Source organism: Triturus cristatus, chromosome 12 (genome assembly GCF_964204655.1).
Source record: "Triturus cristatus chromosome 12, aTriCri1.1, whole genome shotgun sequence".
Classification (NCBI taxonomy): domain Eukaryota; kingdom Metazoa; phylum Chordata; class Amphibia; order Caudata; family Salamandridae; genus Triturus; species Triturus cristatus.
This window is the reverse complement of record NC_140595.1, coordinates 131,533,707-131,557,573: the sequence shown is the minus strand read 5'-3', so window position 1 is coordinate 131,557,573 and position 23,867 is coordinate 131,533,707. Positions and strand designations below refer to the sequence as shown.

The 23,867-nt window shown below is 46.0% G+C and overlaps 1 protein-coding gene across 4 annotated transcripts in view; it reads left to right on the top strand.

The window, feature by feature from the left end:
• Window positions 1–23,622, top strand: part of DCAF8 (DDB1 and CUL4 associated factor 8) — a 222,534-nt gene extending 198,912 nt beyond the window's left edge. For 2 of the 4 annotated variants that reach the window (XM_085638707.1, XM_085638708.1), the window contains 2 exons: window positions 3,152–3,268; window positions 19,748–23,622. In XM_085638707.1, coding sequence (XP_085494833.1) covers window positions 3,152–3,268; window positions 19,748–19,867 — 237 coding nt within the window. In that variant the 3' untranslated portion in view covers window positions 19,868–23,622. The remainder of the gene's footprint in view (window positions 1–3,151; window positions 3,269–19,747) is intronic. The other 2 variants (XM_085638709.1, XM_085638710.1) reach the window with 1 other exon arrangement.
• Window positions 23,623–23,867: the final 245 nt, after the last annotated feature.

Genomic DNA, 23,867 nt, shown 5'->3' with positions numbered 1-23,867 from the left:
GCGATGTCTTCAACATGGGCTTTCTTGCAGGGATTCCTCGGTTGATGACTCTGGTGAGGGAATCCTGGTTACTGGGTCGACATCCCACAAAGACCTCTCCGGTCTGGCCAAAGCCTTGTCTCTTGTTCTCGGAGTCACATGCCAATTCTTTCTGGGTTGATATCTCACCTTTTGGGGATTCTACCAACTCTCCACCTGCACTCCAGGGCTCAGAGAACTCTGGTGCATCTCTGAGTGTCAGATCTTGGTCCTCGGTCCTGCAGGACAGCAGTGGTAGCAGCTTGAAGTCTTTGGGCTACCAACTTGACCCAGCAGGCTTCTAAAGCTGTTGTGTCCCTGTGCTGCGAATAGGATGCCAGTTAGCTGGAATTTGGAGTTCTCTTGGCTTGACTGTGCTCTGGAGACACCTCCCACTTGAGCAGGACACAGGAGGCACAGTCCCTCTGTTCTGTAGCCACCAGGTGCTGCAGGTGCAGTCTTCAGTGGTGCAGCCTCTCTCTGCTGGTCCGTCGGTGCAGCAGGGCGGTCCTTCTTCCCAATCAGTTGAGAAGTGGGTGCCAGGGGTGCCCCCTTTATGCTCAGAAAGGGCCCTCTAAGCTTGATGCATTTGGCAGCCAATGGGCTACCAGGTGTTCTCCAACTGGTGGTAACTTGCGGTGGCGTATGACTCCTGCCACAATGCACAATTCTGCTCACTCCCAAGATGATGAGACACCTCTCTTGGTGTACAAACTACCCTAGCTCACCCCTGGGGTGCGGCTATCTCAGGGCTACATGCTCCTGGGGAAACAGGTTTGACAACTAGTTTTCCCTCTCTCTCTCTCTCTCTCCTGTGCCAGCCTATTTACCAAAACAATGGGGCACTACTCGCCAATTGGGTGACCAAATCTTTCCACAGTAAAAGTGGTAGTTGTGCTTGTTTTATTGTCGGGACATGCAGAGTACATGTCCTGCCTGTGTCTTATGCACATGGTATGCCTACCAGAGGGGTGACTTACACAGATGTTCATGGGAAGTGGAGACTTTGCCATTGCTTTAAATGGCAAAATCGGGCTAGCAGTGCCGAACTGCTCTGCCAGTCTGCAGTGGTGAACTGGGGAACTTGTGTTACTTGGGGGACCTCCAGGGTGGCACAACAAGTGCTGTAAGCCTTGGGGAACCCTTAAAACTCACATCCCATGTGTACCAGAGTACCATGCACTCTCAAAGTTGACAAACCAGCAGCATTGTTCAAAAAACCTGGGAGCTACCAAACAAAAAGAGGCATTTCCTTGCATACAGTTGTCTCAAATGTTAACAGTTCCCGACTTTGTGGACTTTCATTAGAGTTTGAGCGTTTGGCCCTAAAAACATATCCGCCAACATGCTCACTGTTTACCGTGTATGTCCAAAACCATAGTACAGATTTTCACCAAACCAAGAAAAGGTACCAAAGGATCGCTGCGCTAATAAAACAATTTGGCAACCAGCTGTTTTACAGATTTGCTTCGAGAAAAAATTCTAATGGGAAATACCATTCCAATGCCAACTTAAGAATCAAAAGTTAGAACCCTGCCCTTTCATCTTTTGAATCCTGTAACCGACCTGCAACCATATTTGGCATACTCTTAGAAGTTCCTCAGTAGAATATCGTTCGGACTTTAGTGCAGATTTGCGAATGATACCTAAAGTAAATATGGACCCCAAAATCTTCATTCCTATGGAGGGATGTGTCAACCTTCACTACAGAAGCATGGAAGCCGGCATTCTCTGTATAAAATCCTCTCCCTGGACGTTTTAGGCTGTAGTTGTAACATCCCTAGTCATCTGTAATAAAATGAAATGACACAGCTGCTCAGCTGGTAGAGCCAGCCGACACTGTGCATGTCAGGGCAAGAAGCAGGATTACAACTGCTATCTGAAGAGAGAAAGAACTAGACTGTCAGATTTTCTGTTTCAGAAATTAGCAGGCATCACCTGAAAGGAGCCTTTTATTGGAACATGTTTTTGCAGTTATGATTCATTACACAAAAGGCGCGATTTTCATATGCTGTTTAGCATCTATCATGAACTATAGTTGTTTTTTGGAAGTGACTTGTATTAAGAAGCATATCATGTTTTTCCACCAATGACTACTTTTATATTAGCGTGCTTACTTTCTCACTACATTATTCTACTTATTTGCTGCATTACTCGTTCATGTAAATGTGCAGGAGGGCAAGGATTTAGTCTTTTTGTGGCAGGATTATCTTTGCCAATGCTAAAATGGGAAGGCGGTACAAAAAAGTTCCAGGTTGATTGTCCTGTGTATAAAAGCGTTCTATGCTCTGGCCAAAAAGCATCTCCTGAGGCCCTTTGAACTAATTCATCTAGAGCCAAGGCTGATACTTTGGCGCCAGTGAGGGGTGTTTGGTGTGGGACTCCTGCCGGGCTATTCAGTGGTCGTCCATACACACCTTCAATGGCATTTCGATCTCCAGAGTCAAGCCCACACAATAGACCCTTTCGCCCACTCGGTCCTGCAGGTCATCCTTGTACACTTCACCTTTTGAGAGGTACTGCTGTGGAATCTGCAGTTAGAAGTATCTATCAGGGGAACCAGTTAGTTACCTTTGTAATCGTCTTTGCGATGGATACTCTAACCTCACATTCCCCATAGCTCTCCCTCCTTTCCTTTTTGTGGCGTGGACCGTTAGGCTTCTAAAAGTTACATTTTGCAGACTGTCACATTTGCAATTTGTCGCCTCCAATCTATGTCTAACGGATGATTTCCAAAGAAAACTGATGTCCGTGCACAGGGGGGATGCCTGTATAGTGCTCCTCGCTGTCCCTTCCAGGGGCTGGCTACCATAACCAGCTCGGATTTGCCATGTTGTGCATAATCTGTACAATACAAGCCCTCTTTTCCATGGGAAACACTTATCCTCTTCCCAATCAGATCCGGTAAGCAGGAAGATCAGCATGTGAACAGAGCCAATGACCCTCTCTCAGTGGTGCTGCCTAAAGCTCTGTTTCTGTTGATTTCTTAAGGTCTGGCGACAGCTGCATTGTGTGGGATTGAAGCAGTGGCAGCATTGGATTGTGCTTTGTCGTAGCCCATCTTTACATAATTATGCATGTACTCCTTGAGCATTCAAAAGATTGTTGGTGTGTTTCGTGTCTTTTGTTTTAGATCATCAAGAAAAACAAACGAGAGCGGGATGAAGAAAGCCTACGGCACACAGATCTCTTCGACAACCACATGCTCTGGTTCCTCATGCACCACCTGAGAAATAGGCCTCCAGACAGGGTAGGTATAAAGCACCACATGTCCCTTGTATCTCTCTCCAATATAAATGAGGTGCAGTTACAGCGTAAATTTTTTTTATCTAATATTCGTATTAATGCAACATGTTGCTAACTACCATAATTAGAGGGCTTCATTAATAATGTTGCAAGTGCTGTATGTGTCACCAGGAGAAGGGAAAAGCGAAGTCAGTGGGAGAACAGTGCAGATCAGTTGTGGTCTGCAGAGGCTTTAAAAAACTGCGTCTGCCTAATGGACATTGAGCAAATGGCAACTAGACCTCTTTGTATTATTTATAAGAGCAATCTTTGAGAGTAAGTGATCATCCGCCACAGCCTGTAATTGAACTACCAATGTAGTCGTTGCTTCTCTGAGATTTTGTAGTGGTCGTTGGATGTATTTTACTCTGAGATAAGTCTGCTCATAGGTCTCAGATGGACCTATAATATAGTCAAGGGACTATAAACTGCATTTGTTTGGAAATCTGAAGCCCACGCAAAGACCAAGAAGCAACCATACTTAGGTTGTCTGCATTGGCCGAGAGGAAATGTAGAGTGATTTGGAATTACCAAGATCATTTTGCCATATATCCCAGTTGTAAGTCTCTTGTTTCGCATTTGTAAACGTTATTCATTCAGCTATACCTCAGACAACCTTTGATGTTCCTTTGATGCCTATAAAAAATCCAAGATTTTCAAAAGGCAGATCCAAAACTCCTAGGAGGCATTTGACAAGTCCTCATCTCAGGACATTAGGTCTATGAGAAGCGGAAAATTGCTTAGAGCGGAGTAGCTGACATCTGAAAGGGAAGCTCCTGGAAGTGGGGAGTTTGGCACTTCGGCTCACATAAAAGCCCCTATAAACTACCTCAACTTTATTTAAAAAAAATGTAAGTTGTCGCATAAGTGTTGAGTCAATATTAGGGTGTTTGTGGTTTGTGGGGCATGAGAGCATCCAATCTGTTATAAAAAAGCTCCCTGGATATAATATCTTCTATTAAAAAATGAGGAGCTTATTTTTCGTTTTTTCTGCTGAGGAGTAATTGCGCCTCCAAACTTTCTCCAGTCTCCAACACCTCCTTTTCAGTTCCCTGAGCTTAGTTGAGTACCAGGGTGCCGTTGGGCATATTTTTGACCACTCTGAAGGGGCCAGTTTATTTACTGCCTAGTGAATCCAATTTGAGTACCTAGCCACCGTATTATTGGGTTCGCCAGGTAATACTGGTTGGGAGGACTCTTAATGTCTCGGTCAGTTCTTTCCTATCGATCATATTGCAGGCCCGATTTAGTTGGTGTAGTAAGGATGCAAAATCTTACAACCATGTGGTCGCACAAAGTAACAGGGAGGGTGTCCTCAAACTGTAATTCTGAGTGATTTTAAAATATTGCATCGCATTTTTATGATAGAAAAAGTCCATTACCAATAGAAAGTCCTACCTTTCTGCTTCAAGTCACCACCACAGCCTTTTCAAATTGCATGGTGATAGTCGCAGCCTATCTCCGTAAAATTGAAATGTTTTGTCTACTTCAAGGGGCAGGATTTAGTCAGTCGCCCGAAGTCCACCACCACCGCGGTGCAGTCCGTCTACTAACTGGCAACAGTCATACTCACAAAAGTGTATCCTTCGGGGGAGTGTTTTTGTTCTAACCGTCTGAAGTGTCAAGCTCCCAAATAGGAATCATCTGATACACATCCGATTTCTACACTTGTGGGCTCAATGGCATCCTTCATCTTTGTGCTTGTATATCTTCATGTATGTAATGTCACACCTCTGAGCGAAGCACCGTCTGCACTATACCACTGACTGTACAGCACATTGTTTTGACATAAATATATTCCCCTATGGAAAGTGTAAAAAAGGTTCAAATATTCGTTGAATGTGTGTGGGTCCAAGTTCTTGTTTTTTATGCATTATAGAATATCTGTTCTGCAGAAGGTGAATTACCACTCTGTATTAAACAATTTGTATACTCCAATACCTATGATTGGTTTGCAAGGTATATTCAAGAATGGATACGCCGTCCATTAGGACCACATTTTTCTACAATTACAGATACTCTAGTCCTTCTGCTAGACAGATCAACACCATTCAAGAATGTTTGTGCCAGAAACGTTTATACTTTTTAAAAGAGCAATTTTCAGCCAAGAACCAGCAATATCTTATTTTTATAGAAGGTATCTTAGGTTCATCTGTGTTGGTCTTCCATTTCCTAAATCTGTGGTAAATGCTTTTGCACGTGTTAAATGTAGGAAGGAGGCTGACACTGATTTTCTAAACAGTGTGAGCAATCCCGTCAGTGACTCAAAACACTTGTTGTTTGCATTGGTCCAAAAGAGAATTGGATCTTCTGCTGGGCTTAACACCCAGACTGAAGTTCTGCAATGTCCTATTGTAGATGAGACACCCTTGAGGCGATGAGAACTAGTGTTATGAACTCCTATTCGTGAGGAAGATCTGATGATTTTTCTTTACAGTGGGTGGGCCCCATGGTGCAGGCTCTATGCTCTTGTCATATGTACTCTTTAAAGTTTATGGTTGCGTGGTTACAGGCAAGTCACCTGTTCCTCTGTGGCCCATGAAGAATACTCTGATTTGTAGGTGCTAATGCATAGTTGTTTTTCTAGGATAAAATGCAGAATTACTCCCATGTTTGATTAGTGCTTGGAAAATTAGTTTTTGCAGCGTGAATCTTTCTGGATTCACTATGCTGTGCATTATTCCGCGATCTTGTGGTTGGGTCCGGATTCGTAGTCTTTTCTTTGTTTTTTTTTTTTTTGTAGCCCATGTGGGCGTCGACGTCCACCATTTGGTGCACCTCCCGTGACGTCGTCGTGCTTCCTGCGGAAGTCCCACCTTTGGGGCGCCATCTTCAGATTCTTTTTTCCGCCGTTGGGTCTGGATCGACATCGGGAAGCTCCAGAAATTCACTCGGAGGAAGAAGGAAGAAAAGCGAGTTTCATCGATAGAATCAAGAGAAGACATCAGGAATAGAACAGATTTCATCAGGAGCGCGAAGAAAGAGGACCAGCGAGCTTTTTCTTCGACAGCCTTGGAGAATGCACGCTCAGAGACCCTGAGCGAAATGGACAAGACGCCATTCAAGTTCTGCCCAAACTGCCACCACAAGTTCGCGCAGAAAGACCAGCATCCGGTCTGCAACCTCTGCCTACCGGTGGATCACCAGAGTATCGACTGCAACGCCTGCTCAGCCTTCGCGCCGAAGACACTCAGGGTGAGAGAGAGGCAGAGAAGAGCCAACGCCAACATGGATGGCAAAGGGAAACCCCCGACACTCTACGAGCTGGGCCTCGACACGGACGACGAGGACAACGTCGCCGAGACAGCCGAAAACTTCACGGTCGTAGAGACCGACAAGAAAAAAGAAGACGAGGTAAGAGAATCGTCGAGCGCAAATCAAAAAACACCTCGAAAACACGAGGGGGACTCGAAGAAAACCGAGTCAAGGTCCACGAAGGGAGCCCCGGCGCCGAAAACTTCGACGTCCAAAGGGGGAACTTCGGACAAAAGGCCCAGCGGATCCTTACAAAAGGACTCCCTGGTGCAGAAAGACGCCGAAAGGCAAGGGTCGTCGAAATCATCCCATGAAACGGGCCGATCGACGCAGAAAGAACGTTCGACGTCGACGCAAGTTTCATCGAAAAGACCCGCGGTCGACGCCGAAAGCATCTCCGAAATGGAGAAAAAGAAGAGGCGGCTCGAGGCCGAAATGGAGAACATCCTTCAAAGGAAGAAGGAGTTCGACGCCAGGATGAAGGAATTCAAGATTCCAACGGTTTCATCGGCGGACGTCGTCGAGGTCGAAGAGGAGTTCGACGCCGAAGGGCTGACAAGGGATCTCGAAGAAGAAGAGGAGCCCTATTATGAGGAAGAAGCCGAGGAAGAAGACCAACAGTCGTTCTTCGAATCGGCGGCATCTACCAGCAACGACGTCGAATGGCACGATCTCGACACCGAAAACCCGGAAGAGCCCGTGGACACGTACCCCTCGAGGCCTTCGCCACCCGACGACATCGGGGTATACAATATGGTGGTGAAGAGCGCAGCACTGGCCTTCGGCGTCAAACTCGACGAGGAGAGGCCGAAAGCCGATTTTCTCGTCGAAACACTGCTCCCCATCCAGACTAGGAGTCAGTTCCTCCCCATGCTACAAAGCGTGATGAACCAGGGGAGAGAAGCCTTCAAGGAGCCTGCCACCTGCCGGTCGATCACACCCAGGACAGAGAAGAAATATAAGCACTCCTCCCTGGACCCACCTTACATCAAGGGTAGCGTCACCGCAGACTCCATCATAGCCTCCACGGCCAGGAGAAGGGCCAACGTTCCAGCAACTTCGGGCCCACCTCCGGATAAAGAGAGCAGGAGGATCGACCTCACAGGCAGAAAGGTCGAGAGGAACGCCGCAATGCACTGGCGCATGGCGAATTCGAATGCACTCCTCAATAGACACCAATACCAACACTGGGATGAGATGGGGGAGCTAGTAAAGCACCTCCCCGAAGAATACCGCCAGAGAGCCTCTCACCTGGTGGATGAAGGAAAGAACATCGCCAACTCCTGTATAAAGACGGCGTTGGATGGGGCAGAGACTTCAGCAAGACTCATGGCCATAGGGGTCACAGAGAGGAGGCATGCATGGCTAAGAATCTCGGGATTCAAACCGGAAGTGCAGAACAACATCCTTGGCACCCCCTTCAATGGAGAGACACTGTTCGGAGCAACGGTGGACGAAAAGCTCACCCAGCTCAAGAAGGAAAACGAGACAGCAAGGTCCATGGGGGCCCTACAGCTGAGGGGAATGAGACGAGGTAATCCCTCGAGGAGACCCTACGGTAGGGGTGCAAGGCAACAAGGGACATCGCACCAGGCGTTCCAACAAGGTCAGCAGGGCGAAGGTCACGGTCAAGGTCAGCAGAAGCAAAGCTGGCAATATCAACCTCGGGGCCAGTCCTTTCGCGGGAGAGGGAACGGACGTGGCCAAAGGAGGAGAGGGGGCGATCAGCCCTCCTCGAAGTGACTCAGCACGCAAGAAGACGCCTACCCTCGTCAGGTCCCCAAGGGTGAGGCGCAAAAAAGTGTCATCAGGGGGAAGAGAAGATTCAAGAGCCTACGAGCATACGTCACCAGTAGGCGGAAGGCTGAGGTTCTACCTTCAGGAGTGGCGGCGTATAACCACAGACAAGTGGATACGGAACATCGTGCAGTACGGATACTGCGTAGACTTGGAGAAAAGACCTCCAAACAGGAAACCGAAGGGAAGACAGAGATCTGCCCAAGAACTGGCAATACTCAGAGAAGAAACGCGGAAACTCCTACAAAAGGGAGCCATAGAGGCAGTGCCGTTCGGGGAACGCAACAAAGGGGTCTACTCAAACTACTTCGTGGTTCCGAAGGTAGACGGAGACCTCAGGCCCATTCTGGACCTCCGTTACCTAAACAAGTTCATAAGAACGCAAAGGTTCAAAATGACTTCACTGCAGGAGGTACTGCCACAGATAAGAGAAGGGGACTTCATGGTCACCGTGGACCTCAAGGATGCCTACCTTCACATCCCAATAAACAGAAGGCACAAGGGCCTTCTAAGATTCAACATCGAACAGGAACACTACGAGTTCACAACCCTGGCCTTCGGAATGAAATCAGCGCCAAGGGTCTTTACAAAATGCCTGTCGGCGGTAGCGGCACACCTACGAAAGCAGGGCATACACGTATACCCATACTTGGACGACTGGCTGGTCAAGGCAAACTCACGCGAGAAGTGCGAGAGGCACGCAAAACGCGTAACAGACACCCTCACAAATCTGGGATTTTCCATCCACTGGGGAAAATCATCGCTGGAACCGGAACAGGTAAAGATTTTCCTGGGGGCAAAGATCAACTCCCTCAACAGTACAGTAGTGCCCAGCGACAGGAGGACAGATGCCCTACTGAAGGAGACGCAGCTCTACCAGAAGGGGCGAGCTCTGACAGTGAGGGCGGTGAGCAAGATGATGGGGATGATGGCGTCCTGTATACAGCTGGTGCCGAATGTACGCCTGCACATGAGACCATTCCAGGAATGGCTGCAACAGCAATGGTCACAAGCAAACGGAAGTTGGGAGGATCTAGTGGTTGTTACGCACGCAGTGCAGGAGGAGATAACTTGGTGGAACAGAGACAACATAACAACAGGGAGAAGCCTGACACCACCAAGCCCAACAGTGACCATTACCACGGACGCATCGCAGATGGGATGGGGAGCGCACATGGACAACCTCAGAGTGAGGGGTCTATGGGCTCCGGCAGACGCGGTCCGCCACATCAACTACCTCGAGTTGAAAACGATACTGCTAGCCCTGAAGGCATTCCAGAGACACCTGTGCGGCCAGAGGGTGTTGGTACAGACAGACAACACCACGGCGATGTTCTACATCAACAAACAAGGGGGGACACAGTCGTTTCCCCTCTCATCCCTAGCTCAGGAGATTTGGAGATGGGCCATACCTCTCAAGATAGATCTACTGGCAATTCACCTACCAGGGAAGGACAATGTGGAGGCAGACTGGCTGAGCAGGCAGACGTCAGCATCGCACGAGTGGGAGCTCAATGGCCAGGAAACGGAGAAAATCTTCCGGAGATGGGGGACTCCCACAATAGACCTATTTGCAACACGCCACAATGCAAAATGCCAAAACTTCGCGTCCAGGCAACCAGATCAGCAATCCAAGGGAAATGCCCTATGGATAAGCTGGTGGAGGACATTTGCCTACGCCTTTCCACCGATACCCCTGTTGCACAGAGTGCTCGACAAGTGCAGAACCAGCAACATGACTCTGATCCTGGTGGCCCCACAGTGGGCGAGGCAGACATGGTTCTCACAGATTCAAGAAATGGCGCAAGGCAATCCGTACAGGTTCGAGAGGAGAAAAGACCTGCTCTCAATGCAAAACGGGGAGGTCCTGCACCCAGAGCCAGAGACCCTCAACCTAGCAGCATGGCTCCTGAAGACCTAGAGTTCGCACACCTAAGGTTACCTCAGAGCACTATGCGAGTGCTACGGGAGGCAAGGAAACCTACTACAAGAAAGTGCTACAGCGCAAAGTGGAAGAGATTCACGGTGTGGTGCAGGAAGAAGGGCCTGCACAACAGAATGACAAGAGACTCAACTGTGCTGAGGTACCTCACACACCTTCTAAAGAGTAACCTCTGCTCGAGCTCCCTAAGGGTGCACCTAGCAGCGATCGTTGCCTACACCAGAGGTGAGAAGGGTGGAAGTTTCTTCAGCTCGCAGGTGGTGAAGAGATTCATGGAGGGAGCCAAAAGAATGGCACCCCCGAAAAGGATGCCGCCGCCGGCATGGAATTTAAACGTGGTTCTGACGGAGCTCATGAAGGCGCCGTTTGAACCCATTCACAAGGCCAATCTACAAATGTTGACGATGAAAACTGCCTTTCTAGTGGCCATAACCTCACTACGCAGGGTGAGCGAGCTTCAAGCGCTAACGCTACAGGAGCCCTACATTCAAATTCACAAGGACAGGGTAGTCCTGAGGACGGACCCACACTTCATGCCCAAGGTAGTGTCGGCGTTCCACATGAATCAGAGTATCCAGATACCGAGTTTCTTCCAAAACCCGACTACAAACGCAGAAAAGGCCCTGCACACCCTCGATGCCAGAAGAGCGGTGATGCACTACATTGAAAGAACCAAGGAACTCAGGAAGTCGAAGCAGCTGTTTGTGTCCTTTGCTACTAGCTTCATGGGTAGACCAGTGACCAAGGGCACCATCGCTAGGTGGATTGCCCTCACTATTCAATTCTGTCACAAACAGGCTGGACAGGAGCTAACGGAGGGGCCACAAGCTCACTCCACAAGGAAGAAGGGGGCCACAGTTGCCTTCCTGGCAAACACGCCCATCCAAGACATTTGTCTCGCAGCAACTTGGGCATCTGTGCACACGTTCACAAAGCACTACTGCGTGGACATTCAAATGAATAAGGAAGCACAGGTCGGACAGAAGGTGCTACAACACATTTTCAACGACCAGCGATCATCTTCCACCCAGCCACCACAAAAATAGGAAAACCGCTACAAAGTCTATGCACAGCATAGTGAATCCAGAAAGATTCACGCTGCAAAACGAAAAGTTTCTTACCTGTCGGTGTAGTTTTGCAGCTTGAAGATCTTTCTGGGTTCACTAGCGAACCCACCCACCTCCGCCAGGAAGATGAGGCTGGAGGAAGAGGGGGTGAAATGGATAGGATCAAATAGGTGAAGACGTACTGAAATATGGACAAAAAGATTAATCAATCGCCTAGGGTTAAAAAAAAAAAAAAAAAAAAAGGGAAAAAAGAACCCGAAGATGGCGCCCCAAAGGTGGGACTTCCGCAGGAAGCACGACGACGTCACGGGAGGTGCACCAAATGGTGGACGTCGACGCCCACCTGGGCTACAAAAAAAAAAACAAAAACAAAGAAAAGACTACGAATCCGGACCCAACCACAAGATCGCGGAATAATGCACAGCATAGTGAATCCAGAAAGATCTTCAAGCTGCAAAACTACACCGACAGGTAAGAAACTTTTCGTTATGGATACTATAACGTGCGAAGCTGAAATGTACATGTTAAAAATGAACAACTGGCAGTCACTGTTCCTAGGGGCGTCGTTGCACCTATCCCCTGGTAAGTAAGTGGATAGCGTAAGTTCTAAATGGCAGATTGGCAACTGTTTTTACGTATTTGGCAAACATGCCACTATAGGTTAATGACAACTAATTTCTACAGACCATTTTATGTTAATGGCAGCTGTTTCTACATACCTGGATTAGACATCATCAGGGTATTCAGTGACGGAGCATTCTATAACTGTTAGGCCATTGAGCCATGCAGCTCTTTTTTTTTTTTTTTTTTAAAAACCTTTATTTGTGCATATTAAAAGAACAAATACGGGCCTACAACCATCAGGCCGGCCACAATACGGTTAAGCACTGAGACAAACATTACATCCCCTGTGCATCAATGGTCAAGATTAGCAACGATTCAGGAGTTATACACTGGAGAGATCCTTGACACCAGGGGAAGGAGAAGTGAAGGTTAATTTTAAGGTTTTCAAAATAATTTTATCGAGGAAAAAGTCAGTAGAGGATAGAACCAAGGAGATTCGAGTCCGCAAGATGGCTTCACCACACAGGAGAGCAGCAGCATCATTAAAACGGCCATAGAAAATCTCAGACAGTGAGGCGATGCAGTTATATAACAGGATAGTCACATGAGTAAATACGCACCCCTCCAAAGCCGCCCCCACTCAATCCACCCCACACCCGGACCCCGAATCGAAACAAGTATAGCGCAGAGACATAGAAGAAAAAGGCCCATAGAACTAAAAAGAAACAGTAAATTACCCCCCCACCCTACACCAATGCGGAGGCTACGGCCTGCCCCCCCCCCAGCATAGTGCCTGTCGCCCAATGAACCCGAAATATAGACAAGAGAGAAAGTAGGAATAGAGTAAAGGAAATAAGAAAACAAAGAAGAAAGCGGGGAGGAGCCCACGTAACCTCGGAGCGCCCGAAACCACCGGCCAGCTACGCCTCCACACACTGAGAACCCACTACACCCAAAAGCGGTCGTGTGAAGATAACGTGTCACAACAATTTAAATGAAGGCAGACAAATCGCGACGAGTGCGCACAACATATGCAAACAGTTCCAGTCCCAGTCCAGCCCATCCGTGAAACCATGGTGATAGAAATCAATCTAGCCCTGGCCCGATCGCGGGCTTAAGATTAGACCAGCCCCCACATGAAGGCCCCGCATCCCGTGCAGACAAAGACAATATGGCCGCTTGGGAGAAGATGGAGAAGTAGAGTCACAAAATGGCCGCCGATCATCTATTGAGGTCCCCTTGTGCACCATATAAAATCCAGACCTGGCCTGTAAAGTACAGGAGTTCCACATAAAAGAAGCCGTAGGCCACCGTGAACGGTTCCTCGAGGACGTCAGGTGTCGCTCAGCTGGATACTCTTGCGGACGCGGTGAGGCAGGCAACAACAAAGCAGGCAGCAATGAACGGGGAAACAAAGTATCCGCAATTGAGCAGGAGATCGATTGATCCTGGGTGCCGGGAAAGCCAGATGCAGACACCAGTGTAGCACGGTTATATACAGTCGTTGCGTCCCCGCAAGAGGACAGAAGCACTGGCAGACCCACGTCTTGTTGATAACAAACGGGGCGCTCACGACCCGCAGCCGACAGTATGGAGTCGAACCGCTCACTCAGCGTTTGCAAGCCAACACACAATTGCAGACGAAAGTCCCGCAGGGCAGCCAGAACGGAGCCGCATGTCAGCGGAAGCTGCGCCCCCACATCGGCAGCAATCCGGGACGGCACTGTGGAGCTGGAGTCTGGTAGAGGGAGGGCGAAGCGGGCAGCGGGCGAGACCGGAGCATCACCCCCCAGCAGCGAGCAGGCAATCAACGCCATGTTTTACCGCTGAACGGTACAGTGGCCAGGGGGGGGTCGTAACAAGGAGGCAATTCCCCTCAGGTCTGCGCCGCAACAGGTGAAAGCCAACAGTCGCTTCCCCTCCCTCGGACTCTCTTTGCAGCCGACTAGGCAATAGAAGAAGGGGGTCTGCAGCCTTCCACAGCGCGGTCCACAGAGCGGGGCAGGAGACCCGCCACACCGGGGCTTACCCTATAGCTCCAGCCCGTCAGGTGCAAGGTGCAGGAGGTGTCCGGGCGTCTCTCCCCCGGCTCATCTGGCGACAGTCCGTGGTGTGAGGCGGGATCGGGGCCGCGGGGCTCAGGTTTGCGCCGGCGGGTCCAGTGACTGCGGAGCTTCCAGGGGGCCGGCCAAGGCCACAATAGAGCAGGGGTCCAGTGCGGAGAACAAAGGCACCAAGAACTCCGGCATCCGGGCGGGCTCAGACTCCGGGAAAGCGGCGGCGCGGTCAGCGCGTCGTCGCACACGTTGCACCTCGAAAATCGGCGAGGATAGGAATCAGGATGATAGTCCGAGGCCAAGGGCCGACGGAGCCGGGCGCTCAAGCGTCTGCTCCGGTCGCCATCTTGGCTCCTCCACCCATGCAGCTCTTTTAAGGTGACATTTGGTCAGAACAGAAGTTGGGAGTGTTTACTTTCTCATGACTTCATCACCTCATCGTGGTGGCATGTGTCTGCTGCTTTTTCTGGAGGCGGTTTTCACTTTGCTACTTCTCCTGTGTATTTTAACATCCCACACAGGCCCTTCTGTTAGACCTGTCATGGTATAGATCCCAGCTGCCTGTCTTCTCATGTTCTGTCAAAGTTGTTTTCCGTTCATTATGTAAAGATAGCAAGTAATTTAAATCACATAATACAACAGTATCACAAAGCTATACATTTTCTGAACTTTTGAAGAATAACCTATAAAAAGGAGGATCCATGTGTAGGAAAAATACACCTAGAAAGAATGATTGTAGAAGTATGGAATAATTGTTGTCCATTGCAATCAAAGATTTCGGCTAACTTCCTGAGTTGTAACTGTGCTGACCTTTGAGTGCATGTTAGAGGTCCATTGTTGACTTGTATAAGTGACGTTTGTTCCTGAAATCTGACTAAATGCTTAACCGGTGCTGCATCCTGGTGTCGTTATAGGGCACTTCTTCATCAACATAGTTTACAGTCCTGCGATTCCCTCTGACATCAATAGATAACAAAATATTTATGTGATTGTACAGAATCACATGAACGCTTTTTAAGCAGCATTTTATTTAAATAAAAAAGAAGAAATAGAAGAAATGTTATGAGGCAAAATGTTCTTTTGTACTTTTTCCTTTTTAAAATGACACATCCAGTTCTAGGACATGGGTATTCACAAACATTTTCCTGGGGGCCGCAAAGTTGGTCTATGGTGTGACTGCGGGCCTCACTGATGCCAGAAGTGGGTGTGAAGTGGGTGTAGGGGAAGCAAAGCATGTATATCTAGTGCCTGTGTTTACAAATGAAGATGTTCCCAAAGTTAAGGGCCTAGTTCCTTACTTTCCTTAACTGCAATTAACCTTTAAATAAGTGTTTGCTGTATATATAACTTTTTTTTTTCATGGTAGGTCTGAGTCGAGTAAACGGCAGCCCAGAGCTGCTGCTGCCGCCCAGGGGGCAGTATGTAAAGGTCAGGGGGGCCGCATGCAGCCCCCGGGTCGTACTTTGAGTATCACTGCTCTAGGGTATCCACTAAGAAGCCCTGGCAATGTAGTCCCCTACTGTCCCCTTTTGAAAGAAGCTTTCATGCTGCCTGTCCTGAAGTATGATTTTTTGCGTCAGCCTGTAGTCCAATAGTTTTGCCACAAGTCTCATGGTTTTGCAGATCAATCTTTAGATTGCCTTTGTCCTCTGACTTTTTCTATGTGTAAGTGTTGATCTCCATGTAGTACAGCTTTGGAGATCGCATTGAAACATGCGTAGATATTATATCCTTTGGTCCTTTGAGATAAGAGTTGAGTGTAAAGTCGCCTCAACCAACTTTTCACATTTATTTATCAGCAGTTTAGTTTGGGATTCAAGCTGGGCTGTGGAGGTGTGCTTAATTTGCTTGGATATGTTAGCTTCCAGTTGGCTTTCTGCAGATTCCTTCCTTTCTTTGATTTGCCGCATGTCTAATTTGACATCAGCCGCAGCTCTTCCCAAGTTTGCCTCTGTTAAATATGTATATTAAGTTCAGCAATGCATGTTTTCATGTCCACCTTCATCAGTGCCTCAAACCCTCCTGCTGCCATCTCTCCGATATCCTTGTTATTTGGGAATTGCTGATATCTCATTACTTCTCCTGCTTTGACATTCTGTTATCTAGGACAGTCAGCCTGTCTCTCTCATTGCCATGCATGAGATACTTTTTAGGTCTTGCCTAGGCAGCGCTTGCGCTGGCTCTTCGAGACAGGCTGTATTCAGGTATGGACTTGAAGCTCCGCCCATTTTCCTCCCATCTTTTCAATTGGCTCCTGTTACTGTCCATTCTAAATGGTTGCTTTTGCTTGTTAATGGGCTTAGTAGTCCCTCCTTAGTACTGCCTTTTTTGCTTTTGTAACCTCCCGCGTGTGATTGCGGCTCGCCCAACTTTTAACTTAGCAGCACAGGCGGCGTGCTGCGCTGCTTACCAAAAGCTCACAATATTGAAAAAATAGACTTTGGCGAGCCGCGCCGAAGAAAACAAATGCACAGCTTGCCAAAGTCTATTTTTTCAATATTATATGCTTTTAATAAGCAGCACGACACAGGCTGTGTGCTGTGCTGCTTACTAAAAGCTTACTATATTAAACAAATACTCTTTGGCGAGCCATGCCTTTCTTTTCTTCAGTGCGGCTCGCCAAAGTCTATTTTTTGCTTTTAATAAGCAGCGAGGCACAGGGGGCTGCTGCGCTGTTTACCAAAAGCTTACAATAGTGAAAAAATAGACTTTGGCGAGCCCGCCGAAGAAAACAAATGCGCGGCTTGCCAAAGTCTATTTTTTCAATATTATATGCTTTTAATAGGCAGCACGGCACAGCTGGCGTGCTGCGCTGCTTACCAAAAGCTCACAATATTGAAAAAAATAGATGTTGGCAGCCGCACCTTTCTTTTCATCCGCTCGCCTTGCTAGAGTCTATGCATTAGGTCTGTTGGAGTTCTTGGCATTATAAATTCTAATGTGTTTTTTACCTAGTCATGCTGCAGTACCATATGTGGCCAAGAGAGGTTCCATGGGACCTCTTTTGGCCACATATTGTACTGCACCCTGCACCATGGCTAGGTAAAAAAACATTGGCATTTATAATGCCAATAACTCCAACTCCAACAAATTCAAGACCTATTGAATTTGCAATGCTTGTTTCAGAAATTTGTAGTTCTTTTATCTATAGCAATTATGAATGGTTGCACACCACACCTTAGATATATTCAGCCTCATGCACAGGGTCCAAGTCAGAAAAAAGCACCACTATAGTTTTATGCTGCCATTTAGGATGGCTCTCTCAATATCCACAACATCTACCCAACTATAGACGCACCGTATGACAACTGCGCATTAGCCAGACAAACAAGGAGGAAGAAGTTTGAGAGTCCTGTCAAGAGAAGTGCAGTTGATATGCATTGGTAACTTGTGGGGGACATATCAGTGGCTGTGGTTTATCTCCTAGATCTCCAGAACTGGAAAGTAGACAAGGCCAGCAGGCATCTCTTAGCAGAGCATGTGTAGGTGCTAAATAAAGATGTTCTGCAAGACAAATTTCACACTTGAGGCAACTCAGCAAATCATCCGGTTTACCACAAAAACACAAAATACTCTACCTTCTCCTCCTGGTTCCTGAGCCAAGATCCATAGAGAATGCTCATTTGGCCGGTTGGTTGTGGGCATTCACCCGTACTTTTCCTCCAAATCTTTTGTTCCCCTACACAGTTGGCAAGGTTGTTCCTTACAGGCTGGACCTTTTTACCAGGATGTAGAATAAGATCATTCACCCAAACTACCCTTGCTGAACTTGGTTGCTTGCTTCCCATGTACTTGCATTGAGGCCACCTGAACCTGCCAGAAAACGGAATGACTATCCTAACAGAGGCACTGGCTGTTCTACCACTCAAACCTTCTATACCCGAGGTGGAAGAACATCTGCTTACAGTGTATCCAAAAGAAGGTGGACCGTAGAGCTTGCCAGGAAGAGTTGGTATTCCCCTATTGTATTTCATTGACAAAATCTGGGCTTACTTTCCCTTGTGTTGTCTGGCATCACTGCTTACCCTCCGCTCAGGCATTGTTTTCTCTATCTTCGTGTTGAAAGAACTCTGCATTACTCTTGAAACATAACTGGGCCCTTCATTTGAACCCTAGCATAAAGCATGCAACACTTGTCATGGGAAGTAGATTTCCTGTTCGTTAAATCTTCACATGGAGATTATGGACGGAAAGCTGATACTTTTCAGACACTCGCCCCCAGTCACAGATCTGGGTTGAATCCATCATAGTTCTTTATCTCACTTCCCCACCTCAGTTCAGACCCAGCCATATGCAAATCAGTCTTGACCCTGTTCCTCATGGGAATAGTCCAGCCCGAACTGACATGCCATGTCTTTTCCTGGATCGGAAACAAGCATCCTAGGACTGTTTCCAGGGTAACACCCCTCATCAGCCAGGCTAGCTTGAATCCAGTGGCAAAGTGAGCAAGGGATCCTTGTCTGACCATACCTTGCCACCTTAGGGCCAACAATGCAAACACAAGGAGATGATGGACGGAGCTGAACTGCGTCTGGAGAAACCTTTCATGGTTCTCAATGCAATAAGGTCTCCGTAAGAGCTAGCATCATACCCCTTTATAAGGTTATTCCAAACCCTTTTCTGCTGAAATGTCTTTCCGCACTGAAGAGAGTGTTGAGAGACATTCTAGCCAAGAGCAAAGATCTCAGTCATTGTCAACTGTTATTGGTTACGCTTTGCGCTACCCTCACTGACATGACATCTCTGAAACAAACCATAGCTAGGTGGCTAGTCTCGGGCGTTGTTAAGAGCGACTGAAAGGCTAACAGGCCTCTGCCTTTGGATCCTTTCTTCAGGCAGTTTTTCAGACTTCTGTTTTGTTCTGCTCTTCATAGTCATGAAAGAGATTCCTGTGACCGAAGGAAGGGTTACTTATCTCTAAATCCAGTCTCTGAGATTTGTTTTCTCATAGTCTCTGTAAAACAACCCTCGCACCTCCGTGTTTTCCAAAGCCACAAGTAAAAACCTTAGTGAGGTATCCTTCGTTCCTCTGTTTCTCTGGCAAGCTGCCTTACGGACAGTACAAGGCATGATGGGAGCTCAAGCTGCTTTTGAAATTCTTAAAGGTGCAGTGTCTGTGGGCACTGAGTGGACACAGCCGTCTTGTGGCCATATATAGTTTTTGCTTGAAAATAAACTAGAACACACTGGGGTTTTCCTCCAAATGAGGAGTAAGCTTAATTTAGCCTATTGGATGTTTTTTTTTTAATTCATCAATCATTGCACAAGCAAATATTGAACTCGACCTAACAAATGTATGACATTTACGAAGTACCAAGTCTGAAGCCCTTTTAGACTTGATCACAAACTACCTGGGTACATATGTTGTTTTTGTAACTGAAAAAAATGGACATGATATATTTATCTACATTCCTACAGTCAATTTTATTAACTCTGAAGAAGCTACTAAGCCCCTAACCGCGTGTCGGCTGTTGTTCTGCGGTAATTTGCATTAAATGAGGGTATAATATTGAAGAACTGGCGCCTCAGAAGAATTTGTTTGAAGTATTTTTTCCCTATTCTGTAGGAGCATCTGCCCACAGCATTGTCAGCTGATCTAGGTATTTCAGTGCTAGAGAAAGTGGACCATTTCTGTGAGACCTAAATACTTTGCGTGTGCTTTCAAATTTGAAAATCTTGTAAACAAAGATGTTGGGGTTCTACATTTACAGAGCATCCTAAATGAATTTGTTAATACTTTTTTTGTTTTGTTTTTTTAACAGCGCCGGAGAGAGGGGGGCACCGGAGCCGGAGATGCAGACTCGGATGACTCTCCAAGTTCTTCAGACACCTCCGACGATGACGAGGCAGGCCCAGATAGGGTTCAATGTATGCCTTCATGAGCTTGCTCCCACAAACGTCATCGGGATGTGGAAGGAAGGAGACTCCAAAGTTTTGTGCTAACATTTAAAATATTTTCAGCTTTTTATTGAAAAAAATCTAAAGAAACGAAAATGGGGTAAAAGATGACATCCTCCTCCCACCATGTTCTCCAGGGCGGCTTTTTTGTTCGGCAATATTGCACTTTGGACTTTTTGCTTTTGCAAAGAGAAGATGAACAGGATGACAGGAAAAAAAGAACAATGATTACAAAAAATAGTAAATATATACATAAAATCGAAGACACTGAATACGCTTCACGCTTACTTTAGCCTTTGGGTCTGAATTTCCTAAGGCATTTAACTTTTTGGGGAGAGGTTGGAATGGAGAGAGCATGGGTATGAGTGTGTGAGAGGTACATGTTATTTTTCTACTACATTTTCCCAGGTAAGAGCGTTTGGCCTTTAAGACCTGTACCTACAATATTTGATTGGCTAATATGTTGAGTAGTTTTGTTCTTCCTCACGCTCCCGTGAGCCTCCCCAAATCCCAAAGTTTGACTGTTGTTTTTAGACTAGCTGCTGTGGTGAAGGGATTCATTGGTTTCTGCTTTCTGATGGGAAACGTCTTGTGCTAAGAGCATCAAGCAAGCTATTTCAGCCACCACTTATTCCAAAGAAAGATTGCTGGACTTACACTTTGGCTTGTTGTTATGTCCTCTAAAACCTTTTTAGGTCTTTGGCTTGAAGTGCTTAACCTCTGTAAAGTCGCTGCTCTTTCCCAAATCGATGCAAAAGCGAAAACACTTGGAAAGAAATCTCTATTCTGCATCGGAACATGTTTTATTTTCTGTTTAGTGTAACTGTTTACGAAATACTTACAAAATGCCTGTAAAGGGTACTAAAACCGGTGGTAGAACCCTCATCACAAATGGTTATAACTTATAAACAAATGGGTTATGACTTATAAACAAATCTTCCCACCTCGTTTCTTTTTATTCCTTTCCCTAGTAGCTAATCTCTTTTCTCTTTAATAATAAATTTTATTTAAAAAAAAACAAACTTTTCTCCATTTTCCCCCTTTGTCACCTCTCTGGTTCATGGAATTGCAGTTAAGGATGCCACCAGTTCTGCCGAGAGTCCTTGAAGACTGGATCATGGTCGGAGGTTGGCAGAGGGGTTATTGTTCTTTGTCCTTTAACCCCCTCACTGTGAAGGGCACCACATTATGCTTTCCTTTATTGGAAAATGAGTGTGGAGGAAAGGGTTATATTTTTGGTCATTAATTCTTTTTGCCAGAACATACGAAGCCTAAAAAAAAAGCACTATTCCCTCCTCTCAAGACTTCAGCTGTAGAGATTAAGTGCACTGTAATCGGTCAAAACATTAGATGCGCCTAAGCAGTAGGATTGATGCATTTGACATTCTCCGCTTTACATCCAGGATTTATGAGAATTTTCATTAGATGTGGCCCAGACATAACTATTGGGATAAAGTCGTTAACAATACTACAGGACTGCACTTAGGTGGCAATGTTCAGACTACCTTCTATGCACTCGTGGAACCCTGGTGGCAAGTTTATTGAGAATCGAATACCAGTTTGTGTTAGGCCCATTTCTACGCAGTTCATTATTTCACCAAAAGAGAAAATAACGACTTTATTCAACCGATAACTTGGTTTTCATCCCACGTCTTTTTGAAAGACCAAAAGCACAACTTCATTGTTTTTAGAATTACCAGGAGATGGTGTTTACCTTACTCTGAGGCTTGATGAAGAACATGTACCCTCGATACTCTTGACTCTGAGGTATACCTGGGTGCCTGTGGGAACTAGCAGTGGGCCTGTGAAAGTGAAACACCAGCTTGTCTTCCAGTTATTCAAGCTTGAGGCACATGTTGCCTCTATTGCGTGGTGCAACCCTGCTCCTCTTCTGAAAACCTCACAGCTAAAGCAATGTTCAAACTCAAAGGTCAGATGCATTTAGTGATAGCAGTTTCACTCTGCAAAATCAATTTCACTTGTCCTAAGAGCTTTTGTGCCATCATAAGACTAGAAAGCAGTTACAGCTCATTTAGCTCGATAGCTGTGCAGGAAAGGTTAATGATAAAAAAAACTTATTGCAAAGACCCCCTTTTTCGTCAACTCGTTTCAAATATTTTGTTGTGTTTTTTAAATCTTATTTTTCTGTGTGGTTTCACGGTGTGTTGTGCCCTGTTCTGGTATATTTGTTGCACATTTGCCTGATTATCTATTCACTATAGGAGGGAAGTGTGCCCGGTGGCTACAAGGTATAATTAATGTCCTTTTTGGTATTAAGTTTAAAAAGGTGTAAATATCAAATAGACTGCAAGTTGCCTCGCTGGAAAAAGCAGTATTAGGTAAGAAATACACACACCTCACTTAACGTTTCATTAGGTTTTGGTGGCTTCTGGTCTGATATTTGGCTAGGCTACTTTATTGCTTTGATAGTTTCAGAGTGTGTTTTTTCTGTTTTCCCAACTCGCCATGTAATCTTCTTGTGCAGTGTTGCATGTGCTGATTGGAACGAGACCATTCAAGGGCTATCAGACGCTGGAGGCAAAAATATGTACTTGAGACCCATGTTCAGTTACTTTTTGTGCATGTGCTACTTGATCAGTTTTTCCAGATTTCCAACAACACATTACTTTTAAAATGTATCACAATGCAATGCATTTACCTACACCCCCTACCATTGACTCCTAATTAGCTAAGGTAATCCCTGGGTCTTTCAAATTAACACCACTATATACTTTCCTTTAAAGCAGATCTTTTACGTTACCTATAATTTGGCTTTGAAATTTTTTGAAGATTGCCAAAGCTTTTCCTAGTATATTTCTGCGTAGGTGGGAATTGTTCAAGTGCATTTGGAAGTCTTCAAAGTTACTTTAGAACATGAATTTGTACAAGTGAACTGAATCGCCTGCTCTCAAAATCTTCGAAACAGAGCCTGAACTCATGTCCTCACTGTGCTGGATGTTTCCAGTCTGCCTATAATGAGTAGTTACTGGATTAAGGATTCGGTATAACAAACTAACCCAAATAAAATGAAGTTATACTGTTGGGTAAGGAACTTCTTTTGGGTTCCCATGCCGAGCTTCAAGGCCAAGGTGGACGCTTGGCTGACATGTATGTCAATCCTCTCCCATCCTCGGACAAATTAACATCTTGAACAAACAAATGGGAATTTGCATCTACCAAAAAAGAATATCTTTGATAGTTTGAACATCCTGGCGGTCGTTGACTTTGATCTAGCGGTTTGTTTTAAAATGCGTCATGACAACTGGATGCCATACTTGTAAGCCATTTAAATATTGATGTAATTTTCTTTATTTGTGGAACTAACAGAAGCTATTAGCACTGTTTGACGTGCAAGAGGTGTTTTAGCATACTTTGGAACAAAATTTAAATTTTGGAGACAATTGCCTCCTCATAGTACAGCGCAATACATTACCATTTCACATTTATCGATTGTAGCAAGTATCAGATGCTTCATTTATGGAACAACAAAGTTTCTTTTTAAGGTAACTTGCTATAGAACAAGTTTCCACTTTAGTTGAAATAGCAGCGACTGTGCAGAAAGGTTAAGCCTTTATTTGCAGCGCCACCCCATCTTCAAGAGCGAACAGGAATGTTGCAGGCCAGCAGCTTGTGGGTTTTGCACTTTTTGCAAGTGTTTGCACTGCCTCCCCCTCATTGCCTCTTTATAAGCACATGTGTTTTTAGAAGAGGGAAAAATAAAAAAAATAAAACTTGTGCCGATCTTTTTGCAAAGACATTGCTTATCACCGTTTGCTTAAAGGCTCCGATCTGTGTATATGTATGTATATATATATATATTGAAAAAACATATATAGATAACATATTTGCTTAAACCATCTAGGGTGTTATCAAGTTTAAATTGTTTAAAGTTGAAGGATGAAAAGTTATATATTCTATACAAATGCAATAAAAGTGTTTAAAAAAGCAGCAAGGGCTTGCCAAGAAACTGAAAAAGCTTTTCAG